We start from the raw sequence: 16842 nt of genomic DNA on the forward strand, positions 1-16842 counted from the left end.
ATCCTGAAGTGAGTTCTCTCAATGTCTTATAAAGGCCTTACCCAATCCTCTCCTACTGGCATGTATTACATTAGGCTCTTCATACGGATGCCCGACAGTCGGGATTCCGAGTCATTACACTGATGTCGGAATTCATACTCCCTCCGTCTAAACTCTACAAATCAATGGCACCTCTTCACTCAACTCGTTACTTTCTCCCTCTCTTGCTTTTAAGATTTTGCCCATACTGCTACCTACCTTTGGGACTCCCCCCCCCCCCCCCCCCCCTCTCAGATCTCCACCTTTCTACAAATCCTCATACATGCTCTAAACAACCACTTTGTTCTAAAAGCCTTTCAGCTCTCAATCCCAAACAGATTACCCCATGCTTACGGTCTTCTGCATGTGTCCATCTCTCCCTTATAGATTGTAAACTCTCAAGAGCAGGGAACTCTTGATTCATGTGCTTTCCTGGCCTTTACTTAACCCATCATCTACTGCACCTAATCCTTGGGGGTTCTGTGTCGCACTGCTACTTAATAGGTTATTACATGATGTTTAAAGACCATTTCCATGTCTTGCAAAGTTCTGGACTGTAAGCCACTTTTCTTCTTGTTTTGTTAACTTTTTACACGTTGTAAGTGTGTGGATTATTAGATACAAAGTCAATAAATCAACATGTATTAGGTCGACATGGTGAAAAGGTTGACACAGTCAAACAGTAGACACATGATGCCTCCTCCTGCTGACAGTGCATCAGTTAACACAAACGCCCTGCCTCAGTCCCCCTGGCCGGCTGGACTGGGCATGCGTGGGATCTCGCTACTCACACAAGATCCCCAGCGCAGCTTAGAGCCAGCAGCAGGGACAGCGCTGTCACTGCTGTGGGCATAGGGCCTCGCCATCTGCAGCTGTTGAAGTCGATAGCTGCAAGGGGCAGAACGGTCAGCAATGATGACCGTTCATACATTTGATAGGAGGCAGCCCCGCAGTATAACATATTGTCCATAGACTATGCCTCCTGCCCAACACTGCCGCACATTAAAAACCCGCACAGCGGATGTCATAGATCATCGCTATCCCCTGCCATAATGCACGGGGATAGCGCACATTCCCCGATCACCACTTAATAAATCAACCCCCATGGGAGAGTTTTCACATTTTTTAAAGCAGCAATCAATTACATGGCAAAATCAACCTGTTTTTTTCAGTGTAAATGGTTAACGCTTAAAAAAAAAAAACATATGTGTCCTGTCCCAAAGAGCGGCCATACACATACTGGACAACTTTTACATTTTTAGTTTTGGCTCACCTGTTGCTGGGTTGATGCTGGCAGCAATGTGAAAATGACAAAGTGCATTTCCATGGAAAGGTGTATTCCGATGAACCTCATGGGCATCCTGCAGGTTAGGTGGGTAACCAGTATGTGCTACTAATGCCGATGATTTCCTCCTGCCTCTACGAAAATGCCTCAAATTTAGCTGTCCCCAGAGAAAAAAAAAGAAAAGAAAAAAAAAAGGATCCTTGTGTTAAGAAATAACAAAAATTTCAAGTCATTAAAATAAGACAAGGATAAGAACTAGCATAACAATCCAATATGAACAGAATATGTCTTATACAAGCTATACTCTGAGGGTGTGAGAGAACAATTTAAAATGTCAAATGATGCAACTAGCCACACATGCTCTGTCCCACTGCTGCAGGGATACAAAGACATCTCAATATAGCTCAGGGTATAAGGAAACATAAGTGTTCATATTAACAGTTTGTAGAAAACATTAAAAACACTGCACCATTATAATTAAATAGTATTTTTTGGACCCATCAATAGCCGGGCTGCTAGCTACTGTGCGTTTATTTTTCTCTCACTAGTTCTCCCTTCTCTCCCTACTGTGCAGTAGTTGGTTTTTCATTTCTCACCTGGGATCCCTCCTTTTTGAGCTGCTAATTTGTCCCTTCTCCTCTCTTAGGATCCCCTCCTTTCTGTCCTAGCACCTAGTTCCCTTTCTCTCCCTGCACCCTCCTTTGCCCTACATTTTGTCCACTCTCTCCCTGCCCTGTCACCATCACCTCCTCTCTCTCCTGGGACCCCTACTCTCTACCTTCCTTTTTATTTGGATATATCTTCTCCGCACCACTTTTTGTCCTTAGCAGCCACTGAGAGCTTTTTGGTGTTCGGGGCTTACCTCTAGTCTGCATCTGGTAGACAGAAATTAATGGGACTATGTAATGCTGTGTACACACGGTGCGATTTGGTTGCTGAGCGATTTTGGCTTAAAATCGCTCAGCAATATATTACTCAGTGTACTGGCAATATCTCTCAGCAATATATTGCTCAGTGTACCGTTTTCATCAGCGACTAGCAATTTTGGCTGAAAATTGCAAGCTATTCTGTACCATTCTGTCTCTACCTCATTTTGACTAGAAATCACTGGTCGCTGGTGCACAGTCCATTGTGCACCAGCGACCAGCCATTTTTAGCTATAATCGGAGGAGCATGATCCTGCGACCATGAAGGGCTGGGAGCAGGAGCGTATCCCAGCGATTTATCTCACAGCACATGAAATCACTGGCGACCATATTGCCAGCGATATGTGCTGAAATCTCCCCCGTGTGTACACAGCTTTATATAGATAAACATGGCCATTATCTATACTACTAAACACAATACCCAAGATACAGGTTATGAAAACACACAAATCAATCGGAAAATAATCTTTCTTGAAACATTTTTCAGGTGTTATGGTGTGTACACACGGTACCTTTTGCCTTCCGATGTTGACGATATAGTCAACATCGGATCGGAAGCAGATTGCAAGGGTTTTAACCCTTCAGATCCCGATCCGATTCCAATGCGCGTTCACATATCGCAAGGCAGAAAGTATTGTCTGCCTTGACCATATAGTGCAGATCTCCACTATTTAGTCAGACTTGTATGCAAATCGGATGTGCCTTCAGATACTATCCACGATCCGATCTGATTGTGATAGTATCTGACCGTGTGTACACACCATTAGTCTACAAAGATGAACATTTTACATAACTTCCTGATGCGGATAACAGGATGCAAATGCATTCTAGCATAAAGTACAAATATAAACAATGCATTATCTACTGCTGTTTACAATAACTTATCTACTGGGTTTTTTTTTATTTATTTTATTAAGAAAAAGACAGAAAGCAAGAAATGAATCCTAGTCTTAAGGTGGCCATACACTAGTATGATTTGGCCGAATTCACCCGATTCCGACAGATCGGGCTGAAAATTCAAGTTAAATTGTGCAAATCACATGTGCTTTATATCCATTCCCTAGGTTGCTTCTGATGCATGTAGGATCGGTCAGATAGGGCAACCTCCAGCAAACTTTGCTGAGACTGCATGTGAGATCCGCTGCAAAAGAACCGCTTGCAATATATGGGACCCTGACGCCTGGGAAGGTCCAGGGGGGCTCAAGGGGGACCTGCTGGTTCTACACTGCTGCGAGAAGACTAAACAGTGTATTGCCACCTCTATACAATACTCTGCGTTGAAAAAGCAAAGCTTCAGTGGTTTAATACTGGATTCAGAATATTAACGCAGATCAAAACAGCTACTGAAACAAAATGCTACATAAAACAATACATCTGACAAAGAAGAATATATATTAAAAAAGGCTAAACAGGAAAAGAATATTTCTGTTCCGTAAATCAATTGATCCAATTCCACAGGCTAAATGTGTTTATAAAAGTGCCAATCTATAAATCATGGAAGCATTCAAATAAATGACTGCAAAATAGTAAGAAATTCTATTTTTCACGTTACACAGACATTAATTGCTAATTTTAAAGCCCCTTAAAAATAAAACTGGAGCTCTAAACAGATCCCTGAACCTTAATCCAAAACATACATCCACATTTCATAACGTCCTTGAAAGGTTACTTAGCAACCGGAGTCTGTCTATACATTTAATACAGGTACAAATAGCTCTTGCTATAAACTCTGCTAAGAAGGAGACTTGAAGGAATCAAAGCATCATTGATAAAACACAAAAACAAACACTCCAAGCTTGCTTCATTCCTGATGGGAAGCACTAACAGTGAGATTCAACAGATGCTACCTAAAATTTGTAAACACAATTGTTTGATTCAGTCAGTACAATAAACATACAGTCTGGAAACATGCACAGCATTTCTGGCTGAGGCATTGATACCAGAGTAGATGCTGATCAGGGGCATCTCACTGCTGTGGTGAGGCAGTCTCTGGATAGCTCTTGCACCACATTCAAGTGAAAAAGAGTAAGGTACTTGTGTATTATAGCGGCGCCCCTGATGTACATCGCGCAATGTTTTTATCGCATCGCATGCCATGCACTCGATGCGACGCGATTTTTGCCCCCTATGCGATGAAACATTGTATAAGCACCCTAAAGGGTGCTTACAATGTTAAATGCACCCCCACGCCACCCCCCACCCACTATAAATGTGTGCGGCGGTACGCATCCCCCGACCTTTTCATACCCCCACTATCCACGTCGGCGTGGAGTTGAGAATAGAAAGTGTGGCGAGCGCAGCGAGCCCGAATCGTGGCGAGCGCAGCGAGGGGACGTGGATACCTGTGAAGCCCGCGAGGGGACGCCGATACCTGTGAAGGTATCCGCGTGCGCTTGCCACGCTTCGGGCTCGGTGGCTCGCTGCGCTCGCCACACTTTCTATTCTCAACTCCACGCCGACGTGGATAGTGGGGGTATGAAAAGGTCGGAGGAAGCGTACCGCCGCCCCTCGCGGGCTCGCCACGCTTCGGGTTCACGTTTATAGTGGGGGGGTGGCGTGGGGGTGCATTTAACATTGTAAGCACCCATTAGGGTGCTTATACAATTTTTGGTACTCTTTACCTAGCACGGCGCCCATCGCGGGTACATTTATGTCTGCACGCGACGCGACCGACGCGATGCCCACGATTTCCCATTGAAACCCATGTTAAACATGGAAATCGCGTCGGTCGCGTCGCGGCCGGCCATAAATGTGCACACGATGCCCACGATTTGCCATAGGAATTAATGTTAATAGGCCCGATGGACACGATTTTCAGGTTAAATGGCTGAATGGACCCGATTTTACCATAGCAAACAATGTTAAATGGGCTTTACAGCCCAAATACTTACCCTGAACTCTGAAATGGCCCCCCCAATTTTTTACGCCACCCCACGATCAACGTGAACCCGAAGCGTGGCGAGCGCAGTGAGCCCACGAGGGGCGGCGGTACGCGTCCTCCGACCTTTTCATACCCCCACTATCCACGTCGGCGTGGAGTTGAGAATAGAATAGTGTGGCGAGCGCAGCGAGCCACCGAGCCTGAAGCGTGGCGAGCGCAGCGAGCCCCGCGAGGGGACGCGGATACCTTCACAGGTAAACGCGTCCCCTCGCGGGCTTCACAGGTGTCCGCGTCGCCACGGACACCTGTGAAGCCCGCGAGGGGACGCGTCTAGCTGTGAAGGTATCCGCGTCCCCTCGCGGGGCTCGCTACGCTCGCCACACTATTCTATTCTCAACTCCACGCCGACGTGGATAGTGGGGGTATGAAAAGGTCGGAGGACGCGTACCGCCGCCCCTCGCGGGCTCGCTGCGCTCGCCACGCTTCGGGTTCACGTTGATCGTGGGGTGGCGTAAAAAATTGGGGGGGCCATTTCAGAGTTCAGGGTAAGTATTTGGGCTCTAAGGCCCATTTAACATTGTTTCCTATGCTAAAATCGGGTCCATTCAGCCATTTAACCTGAAAATCGTGTCCATCGGGTCTTTTAACATTAATTCCTATGGCAAATCGTGGGCATCGCGTCGCGGCCATCGTGTGCACATTTATAGCCGGCCGCGACGCGACCGACACGATGTCCATGTTTAACATGGTTTTCAATGGGAAATCGTGGACATCGCGTCGCGTGCGGGCACCTTTAGCCCGCATACGACGCGACCGACACGATTTTTTACCTCACGATGCCCACGATCAAGATCGTGGGCGCCGTGCTAGGTAAAGAGTACCCAATTTTTAATCGCATCGCATTGTATGGCATACAATTTAAAAATTGTATGACATTGTACAATATCGCGTCGCATCGCATGCCTTATGGTATGCGATGCGATGGGCGCTGCTATAATACACAAGTACCAAGAGTAACACTATTAAGAAAACTACAAAGAAGCAATAAAATATGAATAGATATATATACTACACATTATTTTACAAAAGAAAAAAAAAACATGTTTCAGGCTGGGTTGTCACTCTCCACTTCATCACTTTTTGAGGATTGATACATATGGCCCTTGAGAGAAACCGATTTAAGCAGTTGTCAATACACGATTATAAAAAACACAGAATTGAGAGCCAAACCTGCCAAATTTTAATGCCAAATTAATATTTAGACTTGCTCTGGGAAGGCTTCCATAGCGGAGAGGAGATTTTGGGGGGATATTAAATCTTTGTCGACCTCCCGCAGCCATCTCCCGACGGGGGAGATGGCTGCGGGGCCCTATTCAATGTGGTCTTCCCCTACAGCATATAACAGGGTTTCTCCGCAGAATGAGCCCGACATCACAAGCTGTCGAGTACGTTCTGCCGAGAAAAGCCGGTAATAAGCGACCTCCCGGCCGGAGCTCGTCTATTTCCGTCATCAACTCGCGGCCATGCCCCCTTCTCGCCGCCCGGGACATTGAATCCCGACTGCCAAGCTCCAGGCGAGCTGACCGAGAACGGGACAGGGGCACGGCTGTCGTGCTAGCTCGACAGCCGTGCCCCTGACATTGAATTAGTGTTGTGTAATTCAAGGTCATTTTCAAAAGGTTAAAAATGCAGGTCCATAGAGGAGAGGGCTGGTTTTCCACAATTCCAACTAAAACCCTGTCCCAAATATTTCTATTATCCTAAGCCAAATAAGAAACGTGAAGCCTCGCAGCTCTTACCTCTAGCGCACTCTGCACACGCTCTTTACTAGAAGGATTTCTTTTGAAGTTGTTATTTAAGCTGTCAGGCTCAACTTTTTGTTCGAACCCATCTCCATATAAAAGACTGTCATTGGGTAGTAAGGTCTCCGCCCATAGACGACAAACATTGTCTTTGCAGCAGGTCAGCAGGACATTACACACAGAGCCCCTATAAAACAAAAGGGAAAGGCCTCAATTCTCACAATTATGAATGTAAGACATATGTATCAAAGATAATTTTGCAAATCAACTCTGATTAAACAATGGAGTAAAAGAAGAACACACTTAATAACTTTACCCTTTACATAATATGTGAATTGCACACCTTGCGCAAAGTCTTTTCTTATCTACATTCAACAATATATAAAGCAAGTGTGTTATCAGGGAAGATACAGCAACAGTGTATACAGCAGGGTTGATTTTAGCCGATGCCAGACAACACTGTATAGTTGAAGGCAGATGCAGCGCAGGATGACTCACTCTGTTCAGTCCTATTCAAAAGAGCTGAACAGAAGCATTCTATTCACAACTGCTGGAAGATGAAATCAATGGTTGAATATTCTCTGGAAAAGCGTGCTGAATGTAAAGGAGCTCTATGAATAACAATGATTAGAATAATAAACTTATGTGGATAGGATCGGTCTTCAGTTCAGCACAGTTGCCTCTTTTCAGTCAAAGCAATCAGGTGCAAATGGCAAGATGTGGTGCAAATGGCAAAGGCACGTGCAATTTACCCAATGTTGCCTGTCGCAGAACTTTGCACGCAGCATAAAAATCAGCAAGTCTGGTGCTACATAAGTGCTGCATATGTGCACAATTACTTGCAGGTGAGCCAACTCATCCTTAATTAAATCAACCTCATACTGGGTGGACTCGCTCCCACTGGCAGGTAACGGAGGAGTAAGCTGCAGACACAAAGTTGTCCAGGAATGTTACTAAGAAAATATAGTCAATTTTTTTTTACGGAGACGAAATTGTTCTGGAACACATTTCTAACATTCTGCAAAACAACAACAGTTGGCTGGTATCCATTTCAACTGACCAATACCAGCTTGTTTATAAGGAACCATTTAGTTCAACATCACAAACGGACAGCACTGCAGAGCCAAGTTAAACTTAAGAATAGCAAGTTAATATTTATTTCAAGGGATAAATTAAAATGTAATAACTTAGATGTTTAACGAGAATCTTTACAGCTTAGATTTGTTAATATTTGGAAGGTGTTTCTCAGTGATATATAAAGGGGTGCCCAAATGAAAAGGAGACTTTTGCTGTAGCAGTGTTGTATCTAATAGCAGTGGGTTAATGTGTTTGCCGATAGATGGTGCGGCATTTTTCCCAGTTGCGCATGTGTAGTGAACAGCATCACTTCCTGGACAGTTGTTTTGCGCAGTCAGGTGCATGATGGATTCCTCCAGATCAGCGCGAAGGTTTTTATCCAATTTCTTTGTGCAGAAGGTGAGCATGCTTCAATACACATGCACAACAGGAAAAAACACCACACCATCTATCGGCAAACACATTAACCCACTGTGATTAGATACAACGCCGGTACAGCAAAAGTCTGCTTTTCATGTGGGCACACCTTATGTTTTGTATTTTAGTGCTGGTATTGCAGCTGTTCCTGTACAACAAGCCCTTTTCCTTATGCCCACAGTATATAACTGAGCTTTGAGGAGAAGGGTACAGCTTGCAGCCTATCAGAGTTGGCTTTGATAGGCTGGTTAACATCCAACAAATGGATCCGAATTCTAGTTGAGATAGGTAGTAAAACTATTTGTCATACATATAGCTTTAATACTAGCCTTAAAAAAATGTCATACTAACCGTGGCATAGATTTACTTGTCTTTCTCCAAGAAAACCCATTTACTGCTCGAGGGTGAGCAAGGTAAATAAAAGAATAGTCAATTCCTCCCTGACCTTCTTTCTCGGGGCTTGTAACTGGAGATGTAACCGCAGAATGCCAGCTTTCAGCATTGTACCAGACTTTAACAAGACAGTCATCCTGTAGAAAAAGAGTAAAATGTATAATGTAGGTATCAAAAAGGGAGAAAAAAAAAATTCGGACTCTAGACAAAGTCCTCAATTCTGGTATATTGTACAGCTGTTTTTTTTTAAAGGAACTATACATGAAAGATAAAACTGCTACAGGTACATGTGGGTAAATGTAGACGTGCAATGTCACTAATGCATTGGTGTTGGAAATTTACACACGGGTTATAAAACACTTGTAATGTATTAGGAATAGTAATAGTTATATGAACATCAAAATGTACAGCAAATAGTACTGCATTAACAAGCATGAGTGAATTAAACATATTTTTTACGTCAAACCGGATATGGCACAGCAGTGAGCTTCCTGTGTATGGGGATTACCACCACATGGGGCAAATTAACACGGCTGCTTTCCAGCAGTTCAGTGTTTTCATTCACGCTGACCGCAAACAGATCGCTCCCTGCAAACTACAGCATCAGCGGTTCGTCAACAGGCGACAGCCGCTGAGTGGGGCAGCTAGAGCGGTCTGCGAACAGCGACTACTGTACGGCATCAGCTTAAATCCAATTCTTCATTTCTCAGGAGCATTGTTATACTATATAATCACTCCCTCTGCAGTACATAACTAAAGAGTGAGCCAAAGAATTTATACCTTTCTTCTAACTGACTGAGAAATTTGGAAACTCTACTGTACCATCACTGGCCAACCTACTAACCAGCATCTGAATTTATAGGGAATATTTGTATATGTGTGTATTTGTTTTATTTAAAAGTTTTATATGCATTGTTGGTATAGATTTAAAATTTATATAGTGTTTCCAATTGTGTGGCGCTCTCTGAGATATGTACAGGGGTATTAATCTCTGTATCTATTCTCTTGTATATGGGGAAACCTGTCTAGGTGGTAGGAGGTGTAAGATGCTCTGTCAACATTGCTTAGTGCAGGTGCTAGTGAATCATACCTGAGCTCACCCATCCTGAGAGGGCTAATGGTTAGTGCCCGTTTAGGGGGGGGGGGGGTCTCTGTGACCACAGTAGTCAGTTTATTTGGGATATTGTGAGGAACTGTATCTAGAGGTAATGTCAGCATATACAGTTTCTGGAAAAACATCTACAGATAAACCACTGTGTGGATAAAAGTGTAAACAGAATGCCAGAAACAGAAAGGCATTGAGGATGAATGTGGCCAAGAAGGCAACTGCTGTAAAAAGGACTGCTGAGCTGAATTCTAATGTTCCAATACAGGCAGCCAGCATCTCGATGAATGAGTAGGTGGGGTGTGGTAGGGTCAGGCACTAGTGGGTAGGGGAAGGTTAGGGTTAGATAGCAGGGAACAGGGTTTAAGCTCTAGTGGGGAGGGTTAGAGCAGGATGCAAGGGGATGGTAGGGATAGAGAGCTATATCCATTACGAAGCCTGTGTTTCGGGCTTCTCTATGTTGGGAAGCCAGGGTCAGTAGTTTGTAATCTGGCATCCTGAACACGGAGATCACATACAGTACATATCCTGTTCTGCATCACGTGTCTACAAGAACAGTGAAGAGGGAAAAGTACATGTGCAATATTCATGGATGAGCTGCACTTGCCCAAACACAGGTAAACCCGCTGAATGACAAAAAAACTGCTACCCAGTAAACAAATTGGGAGCTGCTGTTCATTATAAAATTTGTGGACAGAGTAATGATTTAATTAAAATGTATTTATATAATTTGTAACTATTCTAGCAACTAAGAATTTTTAGGTTGATTTAACCCATTAGTTCTTGGTTTATTGCACATGATTTATATTTTATTTTGTGTCAATGGACCAATCTTCCTGCACATTAGCTGGCAAAGGGCGAGTTTGCAGACACTGGACACAATGCAGAACAGATGGAGAACCGAACAGCATTTGCTAAAACCCTGTTGAATACAGATGCATTTGTCTTATGCTGTGTACACACTAGTACAATCTGCATAATTAAAGGCAATATGCTTACTGCTCTCAAAGCCTCTTTTCCTTGCAAATATTGCTTGCAGGTATCACAACATACAGATGTTCAGCAGAAAATATGAACAATTCAGGGCTTGCAGGCCCTTTTTGTATCCTACTACAATACACAATTCAACAGGGGGTAAGTATGAACAGTAGGAAGGGGTCACTCCTATGTGCCCAAGACCACATAATAGAAAAGCAAGTGCATTTCACCGTATATACATTTAAAATACAGATTTTATTCACTAAACATTCTGTGCCTAGTGCCCTGCCCCAGGCTTTACACACCGCAGCAAAGTAACTGCTTTCCTAGTCAGTGCTACCTACACATTTTGTACCGGTGCAATGCACATAACCAGGCAAATCATACAACAAACTATATTTTCATACAACTCCACTTTATTGTAAACAGGAACAGATTTTTGATTTAATGGACTATGCCCTGGTTACAGAGGCTCATTTACACGGTTTAACTTGTAAAGAAGGAAACAATAGACCTTGGCACATTCAATCAGCAGCTGTTCAGGTGGGGAGGTGTTAATCCCCAAATAATGAATAAACACAAGGAAAAAGATATAGAACAGCACTTCCGCTATACTGAGGTATAAATGCACTCTACACGGCTCAGTATAACAAGGATTTTTATGAAAATAGCACATACTAAAATTGCATGCTTCAATTGATAAATAAAAACATTAAAAAAGGAGCCTTATATTTTGTAGTGGGTCTATTTGTTTGTATACTACATTATAATCCTGGTTATACCTAGCCGTGTATAGTGCAGATATACCTCAGTATAGCAGAAGTGCTGTTCTACACTCTTTAACCCTGCCCCATTGCTGCCTGAGCATCGCAACCACTGTACCCAGTCTGGGCTGCAAGCTCACCTTGTTGTCCTCTCTATGTGCCAAGGAGTACAGGGAGCTGGCTCACTCTTCATCTACCGCACTGTAGTGTTAGGTTACTAGTCTCCTGGTCTCCAGCATGGATCACTCTGCTGTGGTACTATGGGGGTTATTCTGATGTGTTCAGTCCTTCTGTGCAACCGCTGTTTTGCATATGCACAGACAGGATGCAAGCCAGCACAGCTAACTAAATGTACTGCGAGCGCTGGAGAAATCATTTGAAACGCAACACATTTATTGACACTATCCCTGCGTAACACATTCCGCAATACATCGAGTACCTGCAGCATTGGCAAGTGATAGCAGTGTTCGATGGATGGAACTTTTGTGATGATAGTCTCCGTGGCATTTTCTACCGTTTTATTGACTGGAGCCCTCTAATTCTGGCATGCTGTTTGGTTATTAACCCTCAACAAATAAAAATGGCATACAAGGTGTGGACTTTAACCTAATGAGGCTTTCTAATTCTAAATATGCACAGTAGTATTAGTGATATTTTAGGAGATTGTTTTTTATTAATTTTTGTTTTGTGTATTATCAGATGTTAATTGGTATTAAATGTTTTTAGATTATGCTTACAGTGTCTACGATGCATTGATAATGCTTCCATTTCTATTTTTTCACAATAGCATAAAACTGTTTGCAAAAGTTATGACTAAAACATTGACTAAAATTAGACTAAAATAAAAACCACAGACTAAATAATGACTAAAACAAAACAAAAAAAGACTAAGGACGGTATTCAATGCCACATAGAGGATAGCTTTTTTTTCGGCGTGGAAAAGCCAACCCGCTGTCAAACCCCCTCGCCATATTAAATGTTAGGGAGAAATCCTCGCCCTTAAACATTGAGGTACACCACAAATGCAGCGAGTCTGCTGCATTTTGTGGCGAGCCCCTGCCATTTTAATTGGCACACTCGCTGTTTCCACCTTGCTGAAAAGAACCAGTGAGGTGGAAAAGGCGAGTGAAGGGGAGGCAGTTGAATACTCTGACTGTGAGCCAACGGCACTGCTCTCCATCATAGCACTGAATACCCCTCCAAAATATAACTTTGAACCAACTACAATTTTAAGTAAACAATCAAAACTAAATTTAAAATCCTGGTAAAAAAAAAAAAAGACAGATTGTGAATAAAACCTGCATTATGAATCATAGAAAACCCTCGCCGACTCCACCAGAAACCATTGCACAGTGACAATGTGGTGTGCAATTTCATCTCAATGCATTATCGGCTCTTAACTTTATTGGCCATGTATGCTTGCGCACACTGGGATTTTTTTGTGGATTACAGTGCAGCATCAAGCAGGGATGAAAGGGGGGGGGGGGGAGCCATAACATACATTACATTAAGACATTACATTGAGAACATTAAGACATTACATGCTGGGAATACATTTCATGGTCGCAATTTTTTTTTGGCTAATAAACCAACTAGGTTTCCTAAAGTTAATGAGGTTAGTTGGTTTTAACAAGATGGCATGTGGTGTTATACTTGAAGGTCCCCAGACCTTTTTATAGGGGGGCACTTCAAAAGCACACAAAATACTGAACTACTGAAAAAATGAATCAAGAAACTACTGAAATCTCTTTGGAGATGCTACGCTGCATTATAGGAAATGTATGGAAGTTTAGAGGAATGCCTGCAGATAATTTGAAGATGTGATCTTAAGGAAATAAATTACATGCTATGTCTTTAAAAATGCCTGTTTCCCTGCCCCCACCCTATACAAATCTTGTGCTGAATTAAATCTGTTCAGAGACTAGAAACAAACCAAGTTATTAAAACTGAAATCATCAACAGAAATAAAAAAACATTCTTACACAGGATACAAAAAAGCTCACGTTTTTACAATGCACACGGCTGTCTTCATAAAGGTTCCCATTCACGCTGCGATAATTGCATGCGTTTTGGACTACATCACATCAAATTGCATGCAACGCGATCCGAAGCTAGTTCAAAAAGTATGTGCAGCACATACATTTTGAACTGTACAATGGGATGTCCGTGGGAGCGTGCATCGCACACACAGCAATCGAACTATGTATGGGCAACTTTACACAGAATATTGACAAGAGATGGAGCCAAAGTAAAAACATGTCCCAAATATGTCCTCCAGTCTCCTTGCTAAAGGGTCTCTTTAAAAAGTCCAATGTTCTCTATGTGAGCTTCCAACTCGTCTACTCTAAGTAAATGAATTTGCTATTGCTCGTGTGTACAGGCCCTTAAATGGGATTCGGTATGAAATCCCGACGGTGAAAATACCGACAAGGACAAAATACCGACATTCAAAATCCCGACATATAGAATGTACAGGTGAAACAGTCTACATGACTTTCAGTCGACAGGTCCGAGGTCGATGCTTCGGGCAAGGTGCCTCGCTGCGCTCGGCACACTATTTTATTCTCCCACCGCGCCCTAGTGGATGGTAGGGCATGAAATACCGCCTGACGGCACATGTCGGTTCAAAAAACCCATGTCGACCTCGCACCTGTCGACTTAAAGTCATGTAGACTGTTTCACCTGTACATTCTATATGTCAGGATTTTGACTGCATCCCCTTAACCCCTTCCCGACATTTGACGTACATTTACGTCATGGCCGGGATGTACTTCCCGACACATGGCATAAATGTACGCCATGACTTTAAAGTGTCACTGCGTCTAGAGACGCAGTGACAGAGGGACGATGTCTGCTGTCCCTGACAGCAGACATGTCCCTGCATGCCCAGGGGGGGCTGCGATGCCGCCCCCCCGTCGGCGATCGCTGTGATTGGCTGTTCAGTGTGAACAGCCATTCACAGCGTTTTCCTGTGTTACCAGCGAATCAGACGCTCGGTAACACAGGTGTCAATCACTGCCGGGCGTCAGGGGGCATGAGGGGGTCATCGGTGACGATGACACCTCACCCCTTCCTCACCCCACCTGCCCCCAAGGCTGTGATTGGTCCGTCGGACCGACAGCCAATCACAGCCAAGGCGCGACATTTAAACTAACGGTGACTGCGCTGCAGACGCCATTCCGGTCTGGAATTGCGTGCAGAGCGGTCACCGTGCCTATCTGCCGTGATACTGACCTGATCCTTGCTAATACTTACCTGATCCTTGCAAATACCTTACCTGATCACCTGATCACTGCTTGTAGCGTGCTGGATGCTTCCTGGATCTGACTTCTTGTGACTTCCTGCTGCTGCTGCAGTGTGATAGAGAGATAGAGAGAGAGATAGAGAGAGATAGATAGAGAGAGATAGAGAGAGATAGAGAGAGAGTGACAGAGAGAGCTATATTTTGTGTCTGCTACCCCCCCTTTTTGGGGGTGCAGTTTTTTTTTTATATATATAACTGTCAGTGCTGCTGCTGCAGTGTCCTAGAGTGATAGATAGTGATAGATAGTGAGAGATAGAGAGAGATAGTGACAGAGAGTGATAGAGAGTGTATATTTTGTGTCTGCTACCCCCCCTTTTGTGCTGATCAGTATATCTGAGCTGATCAGCAACTTTTTGGGGGCGCAGGGTTTTTTTTTTTTATATATACCTGTCAGTTGCTGCCAGTTGCACCAAAGGTTGTGCACCTGCTGCCCCTCACTGGTAATCAGTGTCGCATCAGTGATCACCTTTTTTTTTTTTTTGAGGGTGCTGTGGGGTATTTTTTTAATTTTTTTTTTTACACACACTGTGATTTTGTGGGTGTCCTGTGGCCACTGTGCGCTGATCAGTGACGTACATCACTGATCAGCTTTTTCGGCACAGGGTTGATCTATTTTTTTTTTTTTTGATCAAATTCCTGTTGCCTTTGAGCGCTGTTCAGTGACGGACGTTACTGACCAACATCTGTGCTCAATTTTTGGCGCAGGACCTTTTTTTTTTTTTTTTTTTAACCCCTTCAATTTTTTTTTTTTTTTATATTGGGATCAAATTCCTGTGAAAAGTATTTTTTTTTTTTCTGCACTACATACACACTACACACTACATACCCCCCCCCCCGGGTTGAAATAAAGTTTGTACCCCCCCTACACTATATACGTGTTGAAACATTTCACTACCAGAAACACAAAAATAAAAATGGCATCCCAAATGTCATCCCAGTCATCCAGAAGAATGTATTCAGCGGAGGAGGCATATGCCATGCTTGCCTCTGACTCTGACACAGCCAGTGATGCAAGCGGGGAATTTGAAGGATTCGTCTTAAGCTCCTCTTCCTCCTCTGGTGATGAGGGACCCCCTCAAAGACGCCCCCGTAGAGCAGCTGAGACCCCCCCCCCAATAATTGATCTCGTATGGACCCCACCACCAGACAATTTTGAGCCCCAGGTTCCTGAGTTTTTGGCCATGCCAGGAATCCAATTTGATTCCACAGGTCTCAGAGAAATTGACTTTTTCAAATTATTTTTCTCTGATGATTTTATAAATTTAATGGTGGACCAAACTAATTTATATGCCCAGCAGTTTATTGCTCAAAACCCCACGTCATCATTTGCTAGGTGGACCCCTGTAGATGCAGTAGAGATGATGACGTTTTGGGGTCTGGTGTTTCATATGGGCATAGTAAAAAAGCCAGAAATTAGGCAATATTGGAGTACAGATGTTCTGTACAGCACCCCATTTTACCGTATGGCCATGACCCGGGCTCGATTTGAGACGATCCTTAAATTTTTGCATTACAACGATAATGCACAGTGCCCACCCAGAGATGATCCCACCTTTGACCGGCTATTCAAAGTCAGGCCGGTCATTGATCATTTCAGTGCCAAATTTGCAGAGATGTACATCCCTGAAAAATTTATTTGTATTGACGAGTCCCTTATACATTTTAAAGGAAGGGTTAAATTCCGCCAGTACCTTCCCAGTAAGAGGGCAAGGTATGGCATAAAAATGTATAAGCTGTGTGAAAGCACCTCAGGGTACACCCACATGTTTAGGGTATATGAAGGGAAGGATTCAAGAATTGAACCGCCAGAATGCCCCCCCTCCCTCGTAGGTGTTAGTGGAAAAATTGTCTGGGATTTAGTGCACCCCTTCCTGGATAAAGGTTATCACCTC

General features: G+C 43.6%; 1 protein-coding gene across 2 annotated transcripts in view; it reads right to left on the reverse strand.

The window, feature by feature from the left end:
- DMXL1 (Dmx like 1) overlaps positions 1 to 16842 on the reverse strand; it is a 124662-nt gene that overhangs the window by 65976 nt on the left and 41844 nt on the right. For both annotated transcript variants that reach the window (XM_083151607.1, XM_083151608.1), the window contains exons 7-9: positions 8758 to 8936; positions 6910 to 7099; positions 1292 to 1460 (exon numbers count right to left, since the gene is read on the reverse strand). In XM_083151607.1, coding sequence (XP_083007733.1) covers positions 1292 to 1460; positions 6910 to 7099; positions 8758 to 8936 — 538 coding nt within the window. The remainder of the gene's footprint in view (positions 1 to 1291; positions 1461 to 6909; positions 7100 to 8757; positions 8937 to 16842) is intronic.

The sequence above is a fragment of the Crinia signifera genome, chromosome 1 (genome assembly GCF_055691185.1).
Source record: "Crinia signifera chromosome 1, ASM5569118v1, whole genome shotgun sequence".
Taxonomy (NCBI): domain Eukaryota; kingdom Metazoa; phylum Chordata; class Amphibia; order Anura; family Myobatrachidae; genus Crinia; species Crinia signifera.